Below are 23,151 nucleotides of genomic sequence, written 5' to 3'. Positions count from 1 at the left end.
AAAAGTGAGCACTCCGACTACCAAGAGAATCCTAATTCCTGTTATAGATTATAGTACATTGAAACTGTTCCTTTTCTCAGAATTCTCAACTGTATTTCGTCATAGAAGTGTAAAGAGTCAAAGTTTTCTGATTCTACTTATTTTTTAAGTTATCAATGCACCTTTATTTTTATTTATTTATTTATTTGTTTGTTTGTTTATTTATTTATTTATATGTTGTGCTGAGAATTGAACCCAGTACTTTACACATGCTAGATCTACTCTTATATAAAATCATTTTCAAGTATGTCACAAACAAATGTTTGATAAACTTAAATGTTTCTGATTAAGGATGAGATAAAGGTTTATGAAGATATTTTATGCTAATGGATAGGAACAAAGTTGTTTTTAAAAAGATGAAGGAGGGGTTGAGGATATAGCTCAGAGGTAAAGCACATACTTAGCATGCACAAGGCCTTGGGTTTGAGTTCCAACTCCCAAAGGAAAAAAAAAAAGATGAGAGATTGATTCGATCTTAGAATGAAGCCAAACACCTCTATAAAACAATAATAATTATCACTCTAGAAAACAATTACTGGTGTGCTATGGGATTTAGATTTTTTTTTTTTTTTTCTGATGGCTTTGTTAAGGTTAATTAAATGTGGTTCATGAGTAGACTGCAGTATTCTCTCTTTCTGTCTGTAGAATTGGCTTGCAGATCCAAATGGTGGACCTGAAGGAGAAGAACAGATCCGAGGGGCTTTGGCTGAAGCTCGGAAAATAGCAGAATTGTGTGATGATCCTAAAGAGAGAGATGACATTCTGCGTTCCCTTGGAGAAATATCTGCTCTGACTTCTAAATTAGCGGATTTACGAAGGCAGTATGTATTCAGTCCTTTTAATTGTCCTTTAATATCTTTCTCTCTTTCCTATTCCTTTTCCCCTATGAACATGTAAGTTGAATCCCCATAGGTTAAATGCATGTATGATACTCCTCCACTGTAGTATTGGCCAGATCAGATATTACCTTTATTGTATCTGTGACATGAGGCTTATTAATTTATTACCGATCACATAGTTTTTAAAGTAATACTTTTAGTGTGCTAAGAACTCCTTAAAAAAATATTTATTAATATGGTGCTGAGAATTGAACCCAGTTCAATTTGCTAGGCAAGTGCTCTACCACTGAGCCACAACCCCAGCCCAAGAACTCCTTTTTAAAGTTAAGTTTTTCTAATTTCTAAGCTAGGATATTCCTGCTACATCAGGTTTATGACATGTCTGTTTCTCAGATATATGAGGAAAATAATTTTTGTAGCTAGCTATGAATAAAACCCCCATGTGTTTATGTGTGTATGTGGAGAAGGGGAGAATCATAAGAAAGTACTTTCTTCCTTTCTCTACAGTGTTATTTCTTAGGTAGCAATTATTAAAGATCCTTTTCTGGTTGATTGTTCCTTTAACACCAGTCTTATCATAGATTCCTTTCTTAAAGACTTTTGTGTACTTACTTTGATTATATGGAAAAGAAGCGTTCCTTTGTTCTGATAAATATGTTCCTGTTTGCAACACATGCTAATAAGGGTATAATGCCATAGAATAATTCTATTCTACCTAAGTCCTCCATCCCTAGTCTTTGAGGATATTTTGCTTTTCATTTAACCTGCATGTTTCATTTTCTGTCCTTCCATGAGACAATGCCTAATTTTTTTCCCCTAGTGAGAGATACTTTAGAGTTCTTTGAAGTTTTATGTTGACTGAAAGGATAGTGTTGGCTAAGAAAACAAATTCCTGCCTAGTGCTACAAAATAAGTTTGTAGACCTACTTTAGGCGGGAGGTTGTGTTGACAGAGACCAACTTGAATAACAGCTCAAATTTGATTATATATCAAGGTCAGTCATTTGAACACCATTGTCTTATGCCCCAAATCTTGATTGTGTGTCAGGAAAAATGGCAATTTACCAATTTTAAAATATAATGTTCACAAAGGTCTTTTGTTCAATGTTAATTCATTAAAATAATGTGTTACTTTTTTTTTTTTTTTTTTGTACTGGAGATTGAACCCGGGGGTGTTCTCTATCTTTAGTCCTTTTTATATTATTTAAATTTTTTTTGTAGTTGTAGATGGACACAGTGCTTTTATTTTATTTGTTTATTTTTATGTGGTACTGAGGATTGAACCCAGTGCCTCACGCATGCCAAGCAGATTCTCTGCCACTGAGCTATAGCCCCAGCCCAGTCCTTTTTAGTTTTTAAGTTGATATTGAGTCTTGCTAAATTAGAAGTCTCACTAAGGCTGGCCTCAATCTTGCTGTCTTCCTGCCTCAGCCCCACCTCCCAATCTGAGTCACTGGAATTATAGGTGCATATCACTGTGCCCACTGTTTATAATTTATTAGATTTTAAAATACTCAAATGGAGAAACTGTATTTTGGGAGCTAATACAAGTCTATATACATAGTAGGCACTTATTAATGTTTCGGAGTGATGAAGAGATAATTAATGGTAGAGTGATAACAGTAGACCTTCATGTGTGGTCACTTGTGCCATTATTATACTTATTATAACATACATATACATAACCTCCAGGCATAGGAGTAGCCATGATCAGAACATGGCAAATAACTTCTTTGTCTAGTTTTGTCATGGGGAAGGCTATAAAATCTTAAAATTATAAAGGAACTCTTAAAAAGTATCTTTTAAGCAGATGGGTTAATATTTTTACAGGTGAGATTAGTCTTAAGGTTACTTTTCTATGCCTGAGTAGTCTGATATGTAAAAAATGTTGGGTTTTTGTTGCTGGGAATTGAATTCAAGGCCTCACACATGCTAGGCAGACAGTACTTTTAATAGTGAGCACTCTATTATTGAGCTATATATCCAGCCCTTGATATATAAAATTAATCAAATTCTTTATATTTTCTTGGTAAGAATCTGAAATCTTTGGAATAGGTTTTAATAGGTAGTTATTGCTCATTGTGACATAATTTTGTGGTTGTCTTTTAATTTTTGTGTTGATACTCTGTTGAGGTTTCTTAGTTGCAAGGAACTAGCTCAAGTAAAAAAGTGGATGATTATTGAAAATATATAAAGGTATCTAATAGAATCTAACAGCTTTAACTGTGGCTATACCTTATTAGATTTTTTTAGATAACTAAAAGCCCCTCCCTCTACCTCTTAGTATCCTGGAAGCTCCATCGTGTCTTCTAAGTCTGCTGAACTCTGGGTGCTGTCTTTATTTATTTGGAGGTTCTTTTTCTGGCTTTGACCTACCATGGCCCAGACTTAAAATAAATTTTTAGCTCCAGATCCTACCACAGGTTGGCCATGTGATGTTTTTGCAGCATGGACCAAGGATTATCTGAGGTTGTTTAAAAATGTGGACCCCATTACCAGACATACTTAATCAGAATCTCTTTTGATGGTGGTCATTATCTGTATTTAAAGTTAGATCCCAGATGACTCTTTTTTGGGGGGTGCTGGGGATTGAACCCAGGGCCTTAGTGCATACAAGGTAAGCACTCTACCAATGAGCTAATATCCCCAGCCCTCCAGATGACTTTTATTTAAACTATACTTTGAGAACCAATTGAGTCAATGGTTTACTGACAATGGTTAGTTGTCTTTGAGTTAAATAACCACTCAGTTCAATCATTGGGTATTATTAGTAATGACATAAGGTAATACAGATAGTACTTTTAATAGTGAGCACTCTAAAGTCAGAGAGCCATGTTTGAACCCTGACTGACTCCATCAAAGTAAGTAGGACAAGTTTTTTAACTTTGTGTCTCTCTTTTTTAAAAATAATATTGGTATTTATCTTATAGAGTTGTGGCGAGGATAAAATAATAAAAGAAATGTGATTGCAACAGTAACCTTGCAGGATTAGGACTCAAAAGATAGTACTGCTGGTTCTACTATAACTACTTCAACTACTATTACTACTGCTACTACTACAACATCAGCAAATATGGCTATCTAAGCACTTCTAATTCCACGAGTAACTAGTGTTTTCAGGACTGGCAGACTGAGTATGCAGGTAACCTACTAGTTTTTGATTGAGCTCAGGTAACCAAATGATTGAACTTGGTTGGGTTAGATTGACTCAAACTCACAATTAATGCCTTAACCAGGACAAAAATTTTGAATTTAAATTAATAATTTCTTATTTAAGATCCAAATAAGCCACTATTTTCAACCAAAGTTAATAATAATCATTAGCAATTTGTCATCTCATTACCATTTTCATTAGCAACAAAGTCATCTCAATGTAAACAGTCTGTTTTAACAGAATGGCTGTTCTTTTCTCTGTAGGGGGAAAGGAGATTCCCCGGAGGCTCGAGCATTGGCCAAACAGGTGGCCACGGCCCTTCAGAACCTGCAGACCAAAACCAACAGGGCTGTGGCAAACAGCAGACCTGCCAAAGCAGCTGTCCACCTTGAGGGCAAAATCGAGCAAGCACAGCGATGGATTGATAATCCTACAGTGGATGACCGGGGTGTCGGTAAGGGCCTTAGCACAAATAAGCAGGTTGTTGATAGGGGTCTTGTAACATTTGTAATAAGGTGCTGAAAGGGTTCTTCAGTCATTGGTGAGTCAGGCATTTTTCAGTGTGATTCCATTTCCAAATATAGCCAATATAATCCCTATGATTTAGCAAAGAAGCATTAAAGAAAGAATGATTTTGATATATGCAAATAGAAGAATACTCATGGCAGCAAGGAATGGTGGTGCCCACCTGTAATCCCAGCAATTTGGGAGGCTGAGGTAGGAGGATTACAAATTCAAGGCCAGCCTCAGTAACTTAGTGAGACCCTGTCTCAAAACCCAAACAAAACAAAACAAAAAAGTGCTCAGTGGTAGAGTGTTACATAGTGTAACATATAAGAGGCCCCCAATCCCCAATATAACCCCCCTTCTTTCCCCCAAAATGGACACATGCATTTGTGCACATGTGCACATGCACACACATGTGCACACACACACACAGGAGAGATATTCATATCAAAAGTGAAACTTTGAATTAATATCAGTTCTATGTATACTTCTATTTTATAGTATTTCTGTGTTCACAGTCCTTGCCAAGTATCCAGATAAATATAATTTTTGAAAATAGTGAAAGGCATTTAACATTATTTTAGTTTGAAGTCTCTTTCATCACACAATCAACCTGAAAAATTTTTAACTTAAAATTTTGACTTTGGGGATATTTTAAGAATGGTTTTGTAAAAATTTATTTTGTGATAGCAAGTCTGCTAAAGCTGAAAGATCTATTTACTCCATTTGACATATTTGTTGGATCAACAGATACATTTTTAAATTGGTGATATCTAGTGTCAATAAGGGGCTAAGGAATTGGGCAGGCACATATCTTACAGATATAGGCATAAATTAGTACAGACTTTTTAGGTTTGGTATTATGTCAAAAACTTTTAAAAAGTTCATATTTATTGACTCAGCAATTCAATTTGTAGGAATTTTTCCTAAGAAGTAATTTTTTTTCTAAGGAGTTAAAACAAGAATATTTGTTAATAGTTTGAATGTTTAATACTAAGTATGTCAATATGATAAAATGCTACATAGATTTTTAGATTATGTTTGTTACTGTTTGTAGTGCTGGGATTCAGACCCAGGGACTTGCACATGCTAGGCAAGGGCTCTACCAGTGAACTACATCTGCTACTACTAGATCATGTTTTTAAAAGATATTTAGTTAAGTGGGAAAATACTTGGGTTAAAGAAAAGAATCAGGGAATAAAAGTTGGGCTTGGGGTGTAGCTCAGTGATAAAGCCCTTACGTAGCATGTATAAGGCCCCAAGTTGGATCTTGAAGACCACAAAAAGAAAGAAAGAAAAAAAGAAGAATAAAAGTTAACATAAAGGGGCTGGTGATGTGGTTTAGTGGCATACAGCCTGTACTTAGCATGTATGAAGGCCTGGCTTCAATCCTCTGCAAACCCCCGCCTTTGGAAAAAAGCATAATTTGTCTGTTCTTACTTATGCTTTTTTGTATTTCCAAATTGTTTTCTTTTGTCTGGAAACGATCACTCTACAAAATATTATTTAAAAAACAAACAACTGGAATGCCATTGTGGTTACCTTTTCTAGGTCTATGTGAGTTTTAGTGTTTTCTTCTTGGTCCAGGTCAGGCTGCCATCCGGGGGCTTGTGGCTGAAGGACATCGTCTGGCTAATGTCATGATGGGGCCTTATCGTCAAGATCTTCTTGCCAAGTGTGACCGTGTGGACCAGTTGACAGCTCAGCTGGCTGACCTGGCTGCCAGAGGGGAAGGGGAAAGTCCTCAGGCCAGAGCACTTGCATCACAGCTCCAAGACTCCTTAAAGGTAGAATTTAGGAGCACATGTCATTAGATGTTTTATACTTATCATTACTAAAAAATGATGGATGGGAGAGAAAATAATTAAAAATACATAGTTTCTGGAGTTTAGGAAAACAAAGAGTATGACCAAAGATATAAGGAAATCTAGAGCTAATTATTAGGAAAAAGCTCACCAGTGTGTGATAATGACTTAAGTTGTTTTCCAAATTTCACTCAATGAACTCTTTTATGAATTTTGCTCTGGTCATGTTTCACTTGTACTTTTATTTATTTAACATTTTTCTTAAAATGGACTTCTTTTTAAAACTTAAATTTAAAAGAAAACCTTGTAATAATTCTGAAATCTTATGCTTGATGAGCTGGTTGTATTTTTTTTCCTACTATTTTAAAAAGAAATACATAATTATTAAAATAATTTGTCTACATAACACCTAAAATCATCTCCAGTATCACCAGTCAGTATTTGTCACCTACCTTGAAAAATGGGGTGATGGGGATTTCTTTGTATAAATTGAGAAAACTTAACTTGGACTAAGTGAAATAACTATGAAAAAGAGCATGTGACTTCTAAGAATGCTCTTTTTTAGACTCATGTTAAGAAATCTATACATATATACTTTGTTTTTGAGATTTCTTAATTTCCCATTCTTGATTTAGTACTTCCTAAGATAATAAATTGCTTAGAAATTTAACATTGCATCCACCAGATAGTTACCATGGTCATCATCAGGCCTCTCCAGCTGTGGGAACAGTGAGGAATTCTGTCTTCGAGAACTCAAGACCTTTTTGGGCTCAACCCCATGATTTTCAGTGTCATTTCATAAAGACCACCAAGAAAAGAAGCAAAAGTGCTGGGTGCAGTGGCACATGCCTGTAACCCCAGCTATAGGAGACTGAGGCAGAGAACGGCAAGTTTGGGACTAGCCTCAGCAATTTAGTGAGACCCTGTCTCAAAATTAAAAAGAACTGGGCTAGGGTTGTGGTTCAGTTGTAGAGCGCTTGCCTGGCGTGTGTGAGGCACTGGGTTTCATCCTCAGCACCACATTAAATAAGTAAGTAAGTAAGTAAATAAATAAATAAATAAGGAAGGGTGTTATGTCCATCTACAACTAAATACATAAAAAAAAAATTAAAAAGAACTGAGGATGGAGCTCAATTAAAGCACCCCTTAATTTTAATCCTCAGTAAGTCCTCCTCTCCCACCTATAAAAGAAGTAAAATTCCTTGGGGGTCCTATCTATTTCACTAAACATTAATCTCTTAGAGGATAGGATTCATAATTTTGACCTGTGCTAGCTCAGTGTTTTGTACACAGATATTAATAAATATTTATTGAATTAAACTCAGAGAATGAATATTTTAGTGAAATAAGGACATTAACGTATATGCTTTGGGGATGTTGCTGGAAATTTTCATTTTTAAACAATAAAAAATAAAATAAATTTTTATTTTTAAGGATCTGAAAGCCAGGATGCAGGAGGCTATGACTCAGGAGGTGTCAGATGTTTTCAGTGATACCACAACTCCCATCAAGCTATTGGCAGTGGCGGCTACTGCCCCTCCTGATGCACCCAATAGGGAAGAGGTAGGTATCTAAGAGCTTCCATTTCTTCTGTTGGGCAGCTCTTTGTAAAGGTAAAATGTTGTTACAGGGTACACAAGCAGCACTGGCTGGGAAGTTGTAGGTGGAAGAGTAGAAGGGGGATCTTTTAATCCACCAAGTATATTAGTTATGAAGGTTTTTAATTGCAAACAGTAGAAGACTTGACCATCAGAGAGTTTAGTGACATCACAAGAAACATGGAAGTAGGTAGCTCTGGCCTTGCTTGATTCAGAAGCTAAAAATCATGAAAACTGGCATCTCTTATGGTTTTCTTGGTCTTTTCCTTAGGGTATGTGATGACTTTTACTGCCCCAGGTGTCATGTTCAAGGCAGGAAGATATAAGGAATTGGGGTACTCCAGTTTCAACTGTTTTTTTTTTTTTTTTTTTTTTAAGAAAGAGAGAGGGCTGGGGATGTGGCTCAAGAGGTAGTGCGCTTGTCTGGCCTGCATGCGGCCCGGGTTCGATCCTCAGCACCACATACAAACAAAGATGTTGTGTCTGCCAAAAACTAAAAAAATAAATATTAAAATTTTAAAAAAAAAAGAAAGAAAGAAAGAGAGAGAGAGGGAGAGAGAGAGAAAGAGAGAGAATTTTAATATTTATTTATTTTTTTTAGTTTTCAGTGGACACAACATCTTTGTTTGTATGTGGTGCTGAGGATCGAACCCGGGCCGCACGCATGCCAGGCGAGCGCGCTACCGCTTGAGCCACATCCCCAGCCCCTTCCAGTTTCAACTGTTTATTAGGACATTTTGTTCTCAACACAGAAATCAGGACAGGCATTTTAAATCATTTGATGTCATTATTCTACTCTAAACCTTCCAGTAGTTTTTCCCTGTCCCAAAGTGAAATCAGAGTCCTTACAGTGAACAGTAAGGCCAGTGATGTGCTGGTAAACCAACTCTCCAGTAAAACCAAAACCAAAAAAATCTGACTTGTAATGTTTGTAGAATTCATGATGTAAATACTCCCAGCATGGCTGTTTTAACATGAAGTCATTGAAAGCAAAGTTGGGAAGAGACAGGCATATTTTACATATTTGGTAAAAATGGCTTCATCACACCACTGGATCTGGTTCCTTGTCTACTTTTCTGACTTCATGTTGGTATTATTATTCTCCCCCTGCATATTCCTCTCTATGAGAATAGAGCTTCTTTTGTATATGTTCTAATCTTGAGGCCTTTGCACTTGTTTTCTCCACAGATTTTATTATTCACTTACTTTCTTCAGTTTTCTATTGAAATATCATTTTTGGATTACTACCTAAAATAGCAACTCCAATCCCAGGGATTTCTTTATCTCCTTATCTTACTTTTCTCTATAGCATTTATCAACATTTGATATAGTTTATTTTTATTGTCTGTGTCACTCAAATTAGCATGAAAGCTCCACGTGGGCAGAGACTTCATTTTGTCATTGCTTTATTGCCAGTTCCTAGTGTAATACCTGACACACAGTTAATGCTGAATGAAAGAAAGTAAAGGCTTTCCCAGAAATCCTCCAGGAGACCTTCGCTTATGTTTCCTTGTTTAGAACTCTGTTGCATGGTTACCTCAACTGCAAAAGAATCTGGAAAAGCAAGTATTTGGTTTTTCAGCCTTTATAGTACTGGCAGCAAAGAACAGATTTTTGGGTCAGGCAAGCTAATCCAAAGGTGAAGGTTTGTGTTATTCTTATTTGCTACTGACCCCTATTTTCTTTCTCTGGCCTCAATTACTAGGCAGTTCAATTCATGGTCTCCTCAGGCTAGGATGATTTGCTACTCTTTTGTTCCAGCCTTCTTTGATTTTTGGACTAGTAGATCCAACTATTTGCTTATCCTTTCCAGCTAGATGCTTCATTAGTTCCTCAGCATATGTTGACCTTCTGTTATCCCTTGGTAATTTGCATGTCACCATGGACTTTCCTTCTCCCCATCTTCTCATATCAATAAATAACTCAGGCATCTTAAGTTGATCTCACAAATATTTCTTAAATCCTTTCTATTTTCCATTGGTGTTGTCACAGCTCTGATTCTGATGCTTATTCCTCACTTCCTGCATGCCTGCATAACTCTGACTGGTCTTCTTTGAATCTGTCACTAGACCACCAATTAAAAACAAAAACCAGCTTGTCCTGCTGTTCTCCTGGTTAAATGCATCAGTGAGACTTATCTTCAACACAGGATAAAAATGGAACTCTCTGATCTGGCTTTTAATATCCTTTCTATGTCAATTTCCTACAAACCCTTGATTCTCAGTTTATGCCCCAGAAATACATAGTTGCTTGTAGTTTCTTGAATATTCTGCCCTTCCTATGTCTTTGTTTTGTCTACCCCTTCTTTTTTTCTACCTTTTTCCTCTTTATTATGCTTTACTTCCTGGAGAGTTAATTACCTTTTCCTTTGCTCCCATAATATCAGTGTTTAGCTCTATTTTTGCACATAGAATACCATATTGCAAGTATCTATTGGCTCTTTTTCCCCCACTAGGCTGTGATCTCCTTAAGATGCAGATATTGTTTTATTTACTTTGGTATCTTCAGCACTGATGGTCAGTAAACTTTGGTTGAGTGCCAAGAAAATTATACTAAGCAGTCAGTTAAATCAGAGGGAGCATGATATATGGTTTGGGAGGAGATGCCAAAAGACCAGTTATTTATTTCAATAAAATGGCTCAGGCCGGCTAGGAAAAACTTCTCCTTTAAAAAGTAAATATAGCAACTTCTCTAATGAAGATGGTAAGAGATGACATAAAACTACTGCTGAAAATCTAGTCAAATGCAAAATCTTGGCCACAATATACCTTCTCAGAAGTTTAGCCTTAGCCACTAGCATCATGTATACACAAACAAGGGTTGAGCCAGTTGCAGTGGCTCATGCCTGTATTCCCAGCTGCAGTTCAGTGATAGAGCACTTGCCTAGCATAGGATGTGCAAGGCTTTGGGTTCAATACCCAGTACCACCACCACCAAAAAATAAAACACTAAAATAATAATAATAATAATAAAAAAAGAAAGAAAGAAAAAGAAACAAGGACTGAGACCAGGAAAAGGGGAGTAAGAGATCAGAGATTTCAGGCAGAAGTTTTGAGCATGAAATGGCAGGAATTTAGAAAACTAATTCTAACCAAGAGACCAGGATAGGAAAGAGACTCAAGAGGATAGACATAGGCTGGGTATGGTGGTATAGGCCTATAGTCCCAGCAAAATAGGAAGCTAAGGCAGGAGAACTGCAAGTTCAAGGCCAACCTGGTCAAGTTCAAGATCAATTTAGCAAGACTGTCTCAAAAATTTAACAAAAACAACAACAACCCTCCCGCCCCCCGCAAAAAAACCCACGTAAATCCCAGAACATTGGCAATGAGATCAGAACTTGTTTGAGCCAAGAAACCTTTAGAGATTATCTGCCTTGAGTCTGAACTGGGTGGAAAGACCCTCAGGAGGAGGTAAATAAAGAGGATGTATTCTGTAGGGAGTTCCTGACATCCTTTGTGCGTAATGTAAGCCTGACCCAGTGCTATTTGGTATGCCTTGCTTTTTCAAGTGTCACTTCTAAAAATGTTATCCAAATAAATGACGGAAGAACTTGTCATTTCAAGTAGGTTAAATAGCCCTATTTGTGGTATATAACCTTGCATGGTATTCACATTGAAGGAAAAGTTAACTTTTTATAATTTGAGAACTGAATAACAAATAAGTAGATAATTTTGCATTTGGGATTAATAAAAGTCAGCTATCCTTACCCTGTGTCAGGTCCAGAGTATGAGCACCAGGTATCATTTTTTCTATGAAGGTCAAGGGAAGAGTTTTTACAACATTAATGGTAATGGGATATATGAGGGATACTTTTTTTTGGAAGCTAGAACTCAGTTTAGGACTTTAGTCCTAAGCTTGTGATGCTTTCAACTACCTATAGTAGCTGAGTAAGGTTTGTATGTCTTCTTCAGATTAGAGGATAAACTTTTTGGAAACTGGCCTTAGTCTTTATCTTTAGGGATGTGCGTGTGTGCATGTGTGTTTGTGTGCGTAAGTGTGTATACAGGATGCTTGTGGCTAAGGCTAAACCTCTGAGGAGGTATATTGTGGTCAAGATTTTGCATTTGACTATAGTTTCAGCAGTAGTTTGATGTCATCTCTTAACATCTTCATTAGAGAAGGTGCTGCATTTGCTTTAAAGAAGGAGTTTTTCTTAGGTGGCCTGAGCCATTTTATTGAAATAAATCTTCTTTTTATTTTAATTAGTTATACATGACAGCATAACTTGGAGCACAGCTTTTCATGAAATAAATATTCTTAATGTCTTTGTATTTTCCTCAAGGTATTTGATGAGAGGGCAGCAAACTTTGAAAACCATTCAGGAAGGCTTGGAGCTACAGCAGAGAAGGCGGCTGCTGTTGGTACCGCTAATAAATCAACAGTGGAAGGCATTCAGGCATCAGTGAAGACTGCTCGAGAACTCACACCCCAGGTTGAGTTTTGCTTGCTCTTTATTTCAATACTCATTATACAGTGTTCAGTAAAGAAAGTTAATTACAGAACACTTTCTATACAATTGTGAATACCAACTGTATGATCACATTAAAAAATATTCATAATGTGAAACTTAGTGATTTCTAGAATTAGTATTTTATGAGACTTTTAACTTTATACATTTGTGTATTGTTTGAATTTTTAAATAATGGCCATATATTAGTTTTGAAAGTAAAAATAAAGCTGGGTGTGGTGAAACATACCTGTAATTCCAGCAACTGGGGAGGCAAATTTGAGGCCAGCCTTAGCAACTTAGTGAGACCCTAGGCAACTTAGTGAGACCTTGTCTCAAAATAAAAAGTAAAAAGGTCTGGGGAAGTAAAAAGCTCAGTGGTAAATCCTCTTGGCTTAAAGCCCAGTGCTTCCCTGCCTACTCCCCCAAAATAGAAGTAGAAAAAACTAGTAAAGCAGCTCTTCTAATGAACATACATATATAGTTAGGAAAATTCTTAGATGATCTTGAGAGGTTAGATTGCTTATATTTTAGAGTTTATATCTTTTCCCTGACATCTCTTTGAGGAAATTAAAAAAGAAAAGAAAAAAAAGCCCAGTTGTTTCCATAGTGTGTTTTCTTTTTTTTAACTTAATTGTATAACTAAGGTGTATAATGAATTATATAATCAAAGTATAGCTAGTACATTTGGGAGCAAAGAAAATTGAGAAAAAAAGAAAACAAATTGCACAGGAATTAAAGTCGTAACAGGTAATAGATTTTCTTTAAAAATCAGTTCAATGTGATTTAGCTTGATGTTTGTGCAATTTCTATTAAGATTATAGAAAATTTATTTTTTTTCATTCATGTATTCAGCAGATATTTATTAAGGGCTTGAAATACACAGGGAACCATATTAGGCTTTATAAATCTATAATACTGACTTTCATAGGAACTTGTGGGAAGAGAGCATATCTTATTAATTATCAGCTTTTGCCTATGTCACATGTTAGCAAATTAAATTCATACATTCTGTCTGCTTCTCTCCATATTTGTGGTGCTGGAGATCAAATCCAGAGCTTTGCATGTGCTAGGCAAGTATTCTACCACTGAACTACATGCCCACCACAAATTAGACCTTCCTGAAAGGTTACATTCATCCAATTAAAAAAATCATAAAATACGTATGTGTCTAACTTTCTTGAAAAACTCCATAAAAATGGAACATAAAACAAACTTTGAGTATAGAACAGATTTCTAAAAAAGAGAAAAAGCTTTAAGTTACTAGCTTTAGGGACTGGGGTTGTGGCTCAGTGGTATAGCGTTTGCCTTGCACGTGTGAGGCACTGGGTTCAATCCTCAGCACCACATAAAAATAAATAAATAAAATAAAGGTATTGTGTAAAAGTTACTAACTTTGGAAAAAATGAGAACCGAACTTGAATCCTCTAAGACCTTGAAGCTTGGTTTTCTCACCTTAGAAAAAAGAAACTAACAAATCTAATGGATTGCTCGTAGGAGTAAACATATGCATGTATAGCCTATATTTTACCAGATACTTATAAATGTTATTTCCTTCTATCCCCAAAACTGTCACTGACTAGTCAGGACCTCTTGAGCAACCCACTTAAATTTTCTTTTCTTTTCTAAACAATTTTTTTCTTAATACTTATTTTTTAATAGTAACCAGACACAATATCTTTATTTTATTTATTTTTATGTGGTGCTGAGGATCAAACCCAGGCCCTCGAACGTGCTAGGTGAGCGCTCTACCTCTGAGCCACAGCCTCAGCCCCAACCCACTTAAATTTTCTGAGTGTTGGTTTTTGCATCTGCAAAGTGAGATATTGCACAGGTTGTTGTTGTCAGGATTAAGTAAGAAATGGATGTGAAAGCACTTTGTAATTTTCTTATCTCCTTAAAATCAGACTATAGGAGCTGTGGCTGTGGCCTGTAGTAGAGTGCTTACCTGGCATGCATAAGGTCCTGGGTTTCATTATACACACATACACACACACACACACACACACACACACACACACGGCCATTGACATTTTCCCCCCTCTCTGCAAAGAGTCTACTCTGGGGAGCCAAACCTAGTGTGTTCACCCTAAAGAGACCTGTCAGTTTTTGGCTTTATGGTGCCATCTCTTGGTGAAGAGGAGAAGGCTTCATTGCAGATTTGTAATTTGAGTATGAGGGTACTCTGCTGGTGTTGAAAAGTTGTTTTGTCATTGTCAGGTCATCTCAGCTGCTCGCATCTTACTGAGGAACCCTGGAAATCAAGCCGCTTATGAACATTTTGAAACCATGAAGAACCAGTGGATTGATAATGTTGAAAAAATGACAGGTAGAGTTTTTGTAAAGTTCTTGTCTGATCCATGAGGAATGAGTTCTGAGAGCCCCAAGTGGGACTGGTTCTGTTACTCAGCTATAATTGGATAAAGGGACAGTCATGTGCTCAACAGTGTTCTTGGCCCTGATTAAGGCTGCTGAGCAGTGGCGGCTTCTCATTCAAGCCTTGCAACTTTGTCTGAAGAGAGACTGTTTGAGTCTCTTTTATTTCAGTGCCACCCTCCCAGTGTGATGTTTATTGTTACAGCTCCTATCTTCTCTTTGAATAGTGTCTTTGCCCAGTCTGAGGCAGAGTTCAGTTTCAGAGGCTAGGAGGCGGTGTTCGTGGATACAGTGGGTGTCCCTGTCATTTTCAGTGGGTTCACATTTCAAGGAACCACAATAGCTACTATTTAATAGAACTTGTCTCAGAGTTTCCTCCAACTTATCAACTACGTAGTTTAAAAAAAGAACAGAAGAAACCAACCACCAACAAACCTGTGTCTGTACGACTGAAGTAGCAAGTAGCACTTCTGAATCTTCTTCATTCTCTGTGGAGGGAGAGATAGGAGAGAAGGGAAGAAATGAAGAGTGTAGGCTCTTCGTTGTCCCTGCAGAACCCGCTGACAGGGGTCTATAGCAGCCAGAGATGAAAGTGGAGCTCTCGCAATGTCTGAAGAGAGGTAACAGAAACAAGAAACAGGCTTTTAGGGTTATTGGAATCCTCTGCGTGGCTCATCTTGGGCACTGCATGCTACCAACAACAAACAGATGGCTTGGGAGTGAGACGGGAAGAGAGAAAATGTTATTGACAGATAACGTGGTGATGTGGTGAAGGTTTCAGACATGATCTTGGTTTCCTCCTGATGTCTTTGCATTTCTGGTTGTCTGTGGTGGATACAAGACGAGCGACCACGGTTGGTATAAATATTGCAAATCCATATAGCCTACCTGACTGTGTCTTCACTTTTTTCTTCAGTGGTGTTTACCTGGAAGCTTACGATTGTGTAGGGATAACTTTTAGCTGAAAGAGAGAGTATTGTAGTTTATCATGAGAAACAAATAGAAATGAATATTTTGGAGTCTCTTATTCTTCTAAAACAGAAATTAAATTCCATTTTTGGTTTCCTGACAGGGCTGGTGGACGAAGCCATTGATACCAAATCTCTGTTGGATGCTTCTGAAGAAGCAATTAAAAAAGATCTGGACAAGTGTAAGGTAGCCATGGCCAACATTCAGCCTCAGATGCTGGTTGCTGGGGCAACAAGCATTGCTCGTCGGGCCAACCGAATCCTGCTGGTGGCGAAGAGGGAGGTGGAGAACTCTGAGGATCCCAAGTTCCGTGAGGCTGTGAAAGCTGCCTCTGATGAACTGAGCAAAACAATCTCCCCTATGGTGATGGATGCAAAGGCTGTGGCTGGAAACATTTCTGACCCTGGTAAGCAACACAGCATGGTGGTGAGATAAGGTGCACCTCACAACTGCCACATACAGAGTCTACACACACTTAGTCTGAGAATACTAGGCTAATCATTTTCTGTCCACACCTCTGCAGTATTGGCAGGTGTGTAGATATACTGGTTCAGCTTCACTATGCTTTCTTAATGTTGTCTGGCTAAACAGTTCTTAACCCTGTTCAATCATTATTTTGAAAATGTCTCAAAAGATGACTAATCAATTTGCCATATACATAATATATAAGCTTATGTTTATAAGTTTATATAATACTGTTGTAACTTCTTGTGTATTTTTTTCTATAAAGCATTTTATTTTTCTGTCAAATATGGAGGGCTAAAGTTAACCTCTCGTCTCTTAGGCCCTAAAGAATCTGTTTTTTTTTCAGCTGAATTTTGATCATATTTTCAGTATCACTGAAGGAGAGTGTAATTGGAGCCACTCCTTTGGTTGGAATCATCTGAATTCCTTCCTGTTTTGAACACCCAATATTTCTATTCTCATTTGTGAGTAGAATCCAGTGAGAGAGTGGAAAGGAAGCGCTGGTTTATCCACCCCTGACTCAGGCAGAATCTTTCTGATGTTCTTAACCCATCATCATAAAGGACATAGTTGGTTCACTAATTGGAGTTTCTCATATTTTGAAGATTCCTGAATTCCAGCTCAGCATAAATGGCTAACATGCTGAATGCCAAATAGAGCAAAGGAGTAGGGAGAAAGGTGGGAAGTACTCTGGGGAATGTATGCCCAATCTGAAACTGACATGTCCCACATTCTGCATTGAGCAGATAACTCTTGACTGTGTCATCATCAGAGAGGTGATGGGTACCACCTGAGGCCAGAGTGTTCATGCCCAAGAATCTCTTGATTACTTGTTTGTTGTCCAGTGAGCAGGCATGCTCAACACTATAGGAACAGCTGGTTTGTGAGACTTCCTACTCTTTTCAGGCCTCAGGGCATCTGACTTACCCTACCTCCCTTCCCCTTTAGCCACTGCCTATGATGCTTACTGGCAGCTTCACATTCAGCTTTTGTTGATAGAAACCAGTTCTTCTGCTGGACAGACAGTGCTTTGGGGCATTGACCTACCCAGCTGAAAATGAGAGTATCTTGTGTTTAGGCCTGCAAAAGAGCTTCCTGGACTCTGGATATCGGATCCTGGGAGCTGTGGCCAAGGTCAGAGAAGCCTTCCAACCTCAGGAACCTGACTTCCCACCTCCTCCACCTGACCTTGAACAGCTCCGAGTAAGTAAATTCAGAGAGATGGGGAGTGTTGAGCAGCAGGGTGTTGAGAATGTAGCGAGAGAGAAGTAAACTGTATTTTAGATTTTAAGAATCAAGTGGCTTGGTTTAGCTTTTACTTGAACTTAAGTCAGAGGCTGATCTTGATTTTTATTCCCAAATTTAGTAGAGTCAAAAATCCAGTGCTTATATATGGGTTGGTAGGTATCTGTGCTATTGGCCTCCTGTGATGGGGTGTGCCTGGAAAAGAGAAGCTGGCTTTGGTAAGTGTGGATGTAATGAATGATGAGGTAGTGAGCTGTGGTAAAATCCTTGCACAGCTTGTGAGGAGGAAATTTTATGTGTTCCCAATTGCTAATGGTGTTTAGAATCTTGTATAGGTTCTTTCCTTTACTTGACTGTTATTTTTTCTTGTTAGAAAAAAAGTAATATATGCTTTTCTAAAAAAGTTTTATCAAACCTTAGTTTAAAATCATTTGATACTGGCGAGGAGTATCAAAGTACCTTGAATCCATGATTTAGCAGCAAGTTCAATGGGCAATATCTTGCAAATACAAATCCAAGAAATAGAAATAGTGATTATATTTAGATACTTACTCCAACTAACATTATTGGGAATACCTTGATATAGGGAATAATTTATCAAAGCAGTAATTTATTTATTTCTTTGACTTATTTTCCCATATTTATTTTTTATTTATTTTTTTTTCTGTGACTTGTATCTCTTTTTTTTTTTTATTGGTTGTTCAAGACATTACAAAGCTCTTGACATATCATATTTCATACATTAGATTCAAGTTGGTTATGAACTCCCAATTTTACCCCAAATACAGATTGCAGAATCACATCGGTTACACATCCACATTTTTACATAATGCCCTATTAGTAACTGTTGTATTCTGCTACCTTTCCTATCCTCTACTATCCCCCCTCCCCTCCCCTCCCATCTTCTCTCTCTACCCCATCTACTGTAATTCATTTCTCTCCTTGTTTATTTTCCCATTCCCCTCACAACCTCTTATATGTAATTTTGTATAACAATGAGGGTCTCCCTCCATTACCATGCAATTTCTCTTTTCTCTCCCTTTCCCTCCCACCTCATGTCTCTGTTTAATGTTAATCTTTTCTTCCTGCTCTTCCTTCCTGCTCTGTTCTTAGTTGCTCTCATTATATCAAAGAAGACATTTGGTATTTGTTTTTTAGGGATTGGCTAGCTTCACTAAGCATAATCTGCTCTAGTGCCATCCATTTCCCTGCAAATTCCATGATTTTGTCATATTTTAGTGCTGCGTAATACTCCATGGTGTATAAATGCCACATTTTTTTTATCCATTCATCTATTGAAGGGCATCTGGGTTGGTTCCACAGTCTAGCAATTGTGAATTGTGCTGCTATGAACATCGATGTGGCAGTATCCCTGTAGTACGCTCTTTTAAGGTCTTCAGGGAATAGTCCAAGAAGGGCAATAGCTGGGTCAAATGGTGGTTCCATTCCCAGCTTTCCCAGGAATCTCCATACTGCTTTCCAGATTGGCCGCACCAGTTTGCAGTCCCACCAGCAATGTACAAGAGTACCCTTTTCCCCACATCCTCGCCAGCACTTGTTGTTGTTTGACTTCATAATGGCTGCCAATCTTACTGGAGTGAGATGGTATCTTAGGGTGGTTTTGATTTGCATTTCTCTGACTGCTAGAGATGGTGAGCATTTTTTCATGTACTTGTTGATTGATTGTATGTCCTCCTCTGAGAAGTGTCTGTTCAGGTCCTTGGCCCATTTGTTGATTGGGTTATTTGTTATCTTATTGTCTAATTTTTTGAGTTCTTTGTATACTCTGGATATTAGGGCTCTATCTGAAGTGTGAGGAGTAAAAATTTGTTCCCATGATGTAGGCTCCCTATTTACCTCTCTTATTGTTTCTCTTGCTGAGAAAAAACTTTTCAGTTTAAGTAAGTCCCATTTGTTGATTCTTGTTATTAACTCTTGTGCTATGGGTGTCCTATTAAGGAATTTGGAGCCCGACCCCACAATATGTAGATCGGAGCCAACTTTTTCTTCTATCAGACGCAGAGTCTCTGATTTGATATCTAGCTCCTTGATCCACTTTGAGTTAACTTTTGTGCATGGCGAGAGGAGGGGATTCAGTTTCATTTTGTTGCATATGGATTTCCAGTTTTCCCAGCACCATTTGTTGAAGATGCTATCCTTCCTCCATTGCATGCTTTTAGCTCCTTTATCAAATATAAAATAGTTGTAGCTTTGTGGATTAGTCTCTGTGTCCTCTATTCTGTACCATTGGTCCACCCGCCTGTATTGGTACCAGTACCATGCTGTTTTTGTTACTATTGCTCTGTAATATAGTTTGAAATCTGGTATCACTATACTGCCTGATTCACACTTCCTGCTTAGAGTTGCTTTTGCTATTCTGGGTCTTTTATTTTTCCATATGAATTTCACGATTGCTTTATCTATTTCTACAAGAAATGCTGTTGGGATTTTGATTGGCATTGCATTAAACCTATAGAGAACTTTTGGTAATATCGCCATTTTGATGATGTTAGTTCTGCCTATCCATGAACAGGGTATATTTTTCCATCTTCTAAGATCTTCTTCTACTTCTCTTTTTAGGGGTTTTGTAGTTTTCATTGTATAAATCCTTTACCTCTTTTGTTAGGTTGATTCCCAAGTATTTTATTTTTTTTGAGGCTATTGTGAATGGAGTGTTTTTCCTCATTTCCGTTTCAGAAGTTTTGTCGCTGATATACAGAAATGCCTTTGATTTATGCGTGTTGATTTTATATCCTGCCACTTTGCTGAATTCATTTATTAGTTCTAGTAGTTTTTTTGTAGACCCTTTTGGGTCTTCTAGGTATAGAATCATGTCATCCGCAAATAGTGATAATTTAAGTTCTTCTTTTCCTATTTTTATGCCTTTAATTTCTTTCGTCTAATTGCTCTGGCCAGTGTTTCGAGAACTATATTGAATAGAAGTGGTGATAGAGGGCATCCCTGTCTTGTTCCAGATTTTAGAGGGAATGCCTTCAATTTTTCTCCATTTAGAATGATGCTAACCTGCGGCTTAGCATAGATAGCTTTTACTATGTCGAGGTAAGTTCCTGTTATCCCTAGTTTTTCTAATGTTTTGAACATAAAGGGATGCTGTACTTTGTCGAATGCTTTTTCTGCGTCTATCGAGATGATCATATGGTTCTTATCTTTAAGTCTATTGATGTGGTGAATAACATTTATTGATTTCCGTATATTGAACCATCCTTGCATCCCAGGTATGAATCCTACTTGATCATGGTGCACAATTTTTTTGATGTGCCTTTGTATCCGATTTGCCAGAATTTTATTGAGGATTTTTGCATCTAGGTTCATCAGAGATATTGGTCTGTAGTTTTCTTTCTTTGAGGTGTCTTTGTCTGGTTTCGGAATCAGGGTGATGTTGGCCTCATAGAATGAATTTGGCAGAGCTCCCTCTTTTTCTATTTCCTGAAATAACTTGAAAAGTATTGGTATTAATTCTTCTTTAAAGGTTTTGTAAAACTCCGCTGTATACCCATCCGGTCCTGGGCTTTTCTTGGTTGGTAGTCTTTTGATTGCTTCTTCTATTTCATCCATTGATATAGGTCTGTTTAAGTTGTGAGTATCCTCCTGACTCAGTCTGGGCAAATCATATGACTTAAGAAATTTATCGATGTCTTCACTATCTTCTATTTTATTGGAATATAGGTTTTCAAAATAATTTCTAATTGTCTTCTGTATTTCTGTAGGATCTGTTGTGATATTGCCTTTTTCATCCCGTATGTTAGTAATTTGAGTTCTCTCTCTTCTTCTCTTTGTTAGCATGGCTAAGGGTCTGTCGATCTTATTTATTTTTTCGAAGAACCAACTTTTAGTTTTGTTAATTTTTTCAATAGTTTCTTTTGTTTCAATTTCGTTGATTTCCGCTCTGATTTTAATTATTTCTTGCCTTCTGCTACATTTGCTGTTGTTTTGCTCTTCCTTTTCTAGGGCTTTGAGATGAAGTGTGAGCTCATTTATTTGTTGGTTTTTCCTTTTTTTGAGGAATGACCTCCAGGCGATGAATTTCCCTCTTAAAACTGCTTTCATTGTGTCCCATAGATTCCGATATGTTGTGTCTGTATTTTCATTTATCTCTAAGAATTTTTTGATTTCCTCCTTTATGTCTTCTGTAACCCGTTGATCATTCAGTAACATATTGTTCATTTTCCATGTGATGTAGGATTTTTCCTTCCTTTTATCATTCATTTCCAGTTTCATTCCATTATGATCAGATAAAATGCATGGTATTATCTCTACCCCTTTATATTTACTGAGGGTTGCCCTATGGCATAATATATGGTCTATTTTTGAGAAGGATCCATGTGCTGCTGAGAAAAAAGTATATCCACTTGATGATGGTTGATATATTCTATATATGTCAGTTAAGTCTAGGTTATTGATTGTGATATTGAGTTCTATAGTTTCTTTATTCAACTTTTATTTGGAGGATCTGTCCAATGGTGAGAGAGGTGTGTTGAAGTCACCCATAATTATTGTGTTGTGGTCTATTTGATTCTTGAACTTGAGGAGAATTTGTATTAAGAACGTCGCAGCACCATTATTTGGTGCATAAATATTGATAATTGTTATGTCTTGTTGGTGAATGGTTCCTTTTAACAGTATATAATGTCCTTCCTTATCCCTTTTGATTAACTTAGTCTTGAAGTCGATTTTATTCGATATGAGGATGGCCACCCCTGCTTGCTTACGAGGACCATGTGCGTGGTATATTTTTTTCCCAACCTTTCACCTTCAGCCTGTGTATGTCTTTTTCAGTCAGATGTGTCTCCTGGAGGCAGCATATTGTTGGATTTGTTTTTTTAATCCATGTTACCAGCCTATGTCGCTTTATTGGAGAGTTTAAGCCATTAACGTTTAGAGTTACTATTGATATATGGTTTGTACTTCCAGCCATGTTTGATTATTTATCTTCTTCTTTTTTTTTTTTTTAATTTAGTTTGTTTCTCCATGATTAGCTTTCCCCCTGCCCTCTGTCTTTACAGAGGCACTTCCCACTGATGGTTTTGGTTATTGTTTTTCATTTCTTCCTCGTGTAGTGTTTTGCTCAAGATGCTTTGCAATGCTGGTTTTCTGGCTGCAATTCTTTTAGCTTTTGTTTATCATGAAAGATTTTTATTTCGTTGTCGTACCTGAAGCTTAATTTTGCTGGATACAGAATTCTTGGTTGGCATCCATTGTCTTTCAGTGTTTGAAATACGTTGTTCCAGGATCTTCTCGCTTTCAGCATCTGTGATGAAAAATCCGTTGTTAACCTTATTGGTTTACCCCTGAATGTAATCTGCTTCCTTTCTCTTGTAGCTTTTAATATTTTCTCTTTGTTCTGTATATTGGATATCCTCATAACAATGTGTCTTGGTGTTGGTCTACTGTGATTTTGTGTGCTCGGTGTCCTGTATGCATCTACAATTTGTATATCCGTTTCCTTTTTTATTTCTGGAAAGTTTTCTGTAATTATTTCATTCAGCAGGTTACTCATTCCCTTGGTTTGAATCTCTGTACCTTCCTCTATCCCGATGACTCGTAAGTTTGGTTTTTTTATGTTATCACATATCTCTTGGATGTTTTTCTCGTGATTTTTTACCAGCCTTTCTGAGTTGGCTAGACTCTTTTCAAGATGATATATTTTGTCTTCATTATCTGATGTTCTGGCTTCTACTTGCTCCACT

At 37.2% G+C, this 23,151-nt stretch overlaps 1 protein-coding gene across 2 annotated transcripts in view; it reads left to right on the top strand.

The window, feature by feature from the left end:
- Vcl (vinculin) overlaps nucleotides 1–23,151 on the top strand; it is a 122,071-nt gene that overhangs the window by 86,228 nt on the left and 12,692 nt on the right. For both annotated transcript variants that reach the window (XM_027931159.2, XM_027931161.2), the window contains exons 10-17: nucleotides 685–860; nucleotides 4,295–4,485; nucleotides 6,126–6,325; nucleotides 7,778–7,906; nucleotides 12,224–12,373; nucleotides 14,609–14,717; nucleotides 15,837–16,139; nucleotides 17,277–17,401. In XM_027931159.2, the coding sequence (XP_027786960.1) occupies nucleotides 685–860; nucleotides 4,295–4,485; nucleotides 6,126–6,325; nucleotides 7,778–7,906; nucleotides 12,224–12,373; nucleotides 14,609–14,717; nucleotides 15,837–16,139; nucleotides 17,277–17,401 (1,383 nt within the window). The remainder of the gene's footprint in view (nucleotides 1–684; nucleotides 861–4,294; nucleotides 4,486–6,125; nucleotides 6,326–7,777; nucleotides 7,907–12,223; nucleotides 12,374–14,608; nucleotides 14,718–15,836; nucleotides 16,140–17,276; nucleotides 17,402–23,151) is intronic.

This window comes from Marmota flaviventris, chromosome 4 (assembly GCF_047511675.1).
Source record: "Marmota flaviventris isolate mMarFla1 chromosome 4, mMarFla1.hap1, whole genome shotgun sequence".
In the NCBI taxonomy this organism is placed as follows: Eukaryota; Metazoa; Chordata; class Mammalia; order Rodentia; family Sciuridae; genus Marmota; species Marmota flaviventris.
Note: the sequence above shows the minus strand (reverse complement) of the source record. Positions and strands in the feature narration are given on the sequence as shown.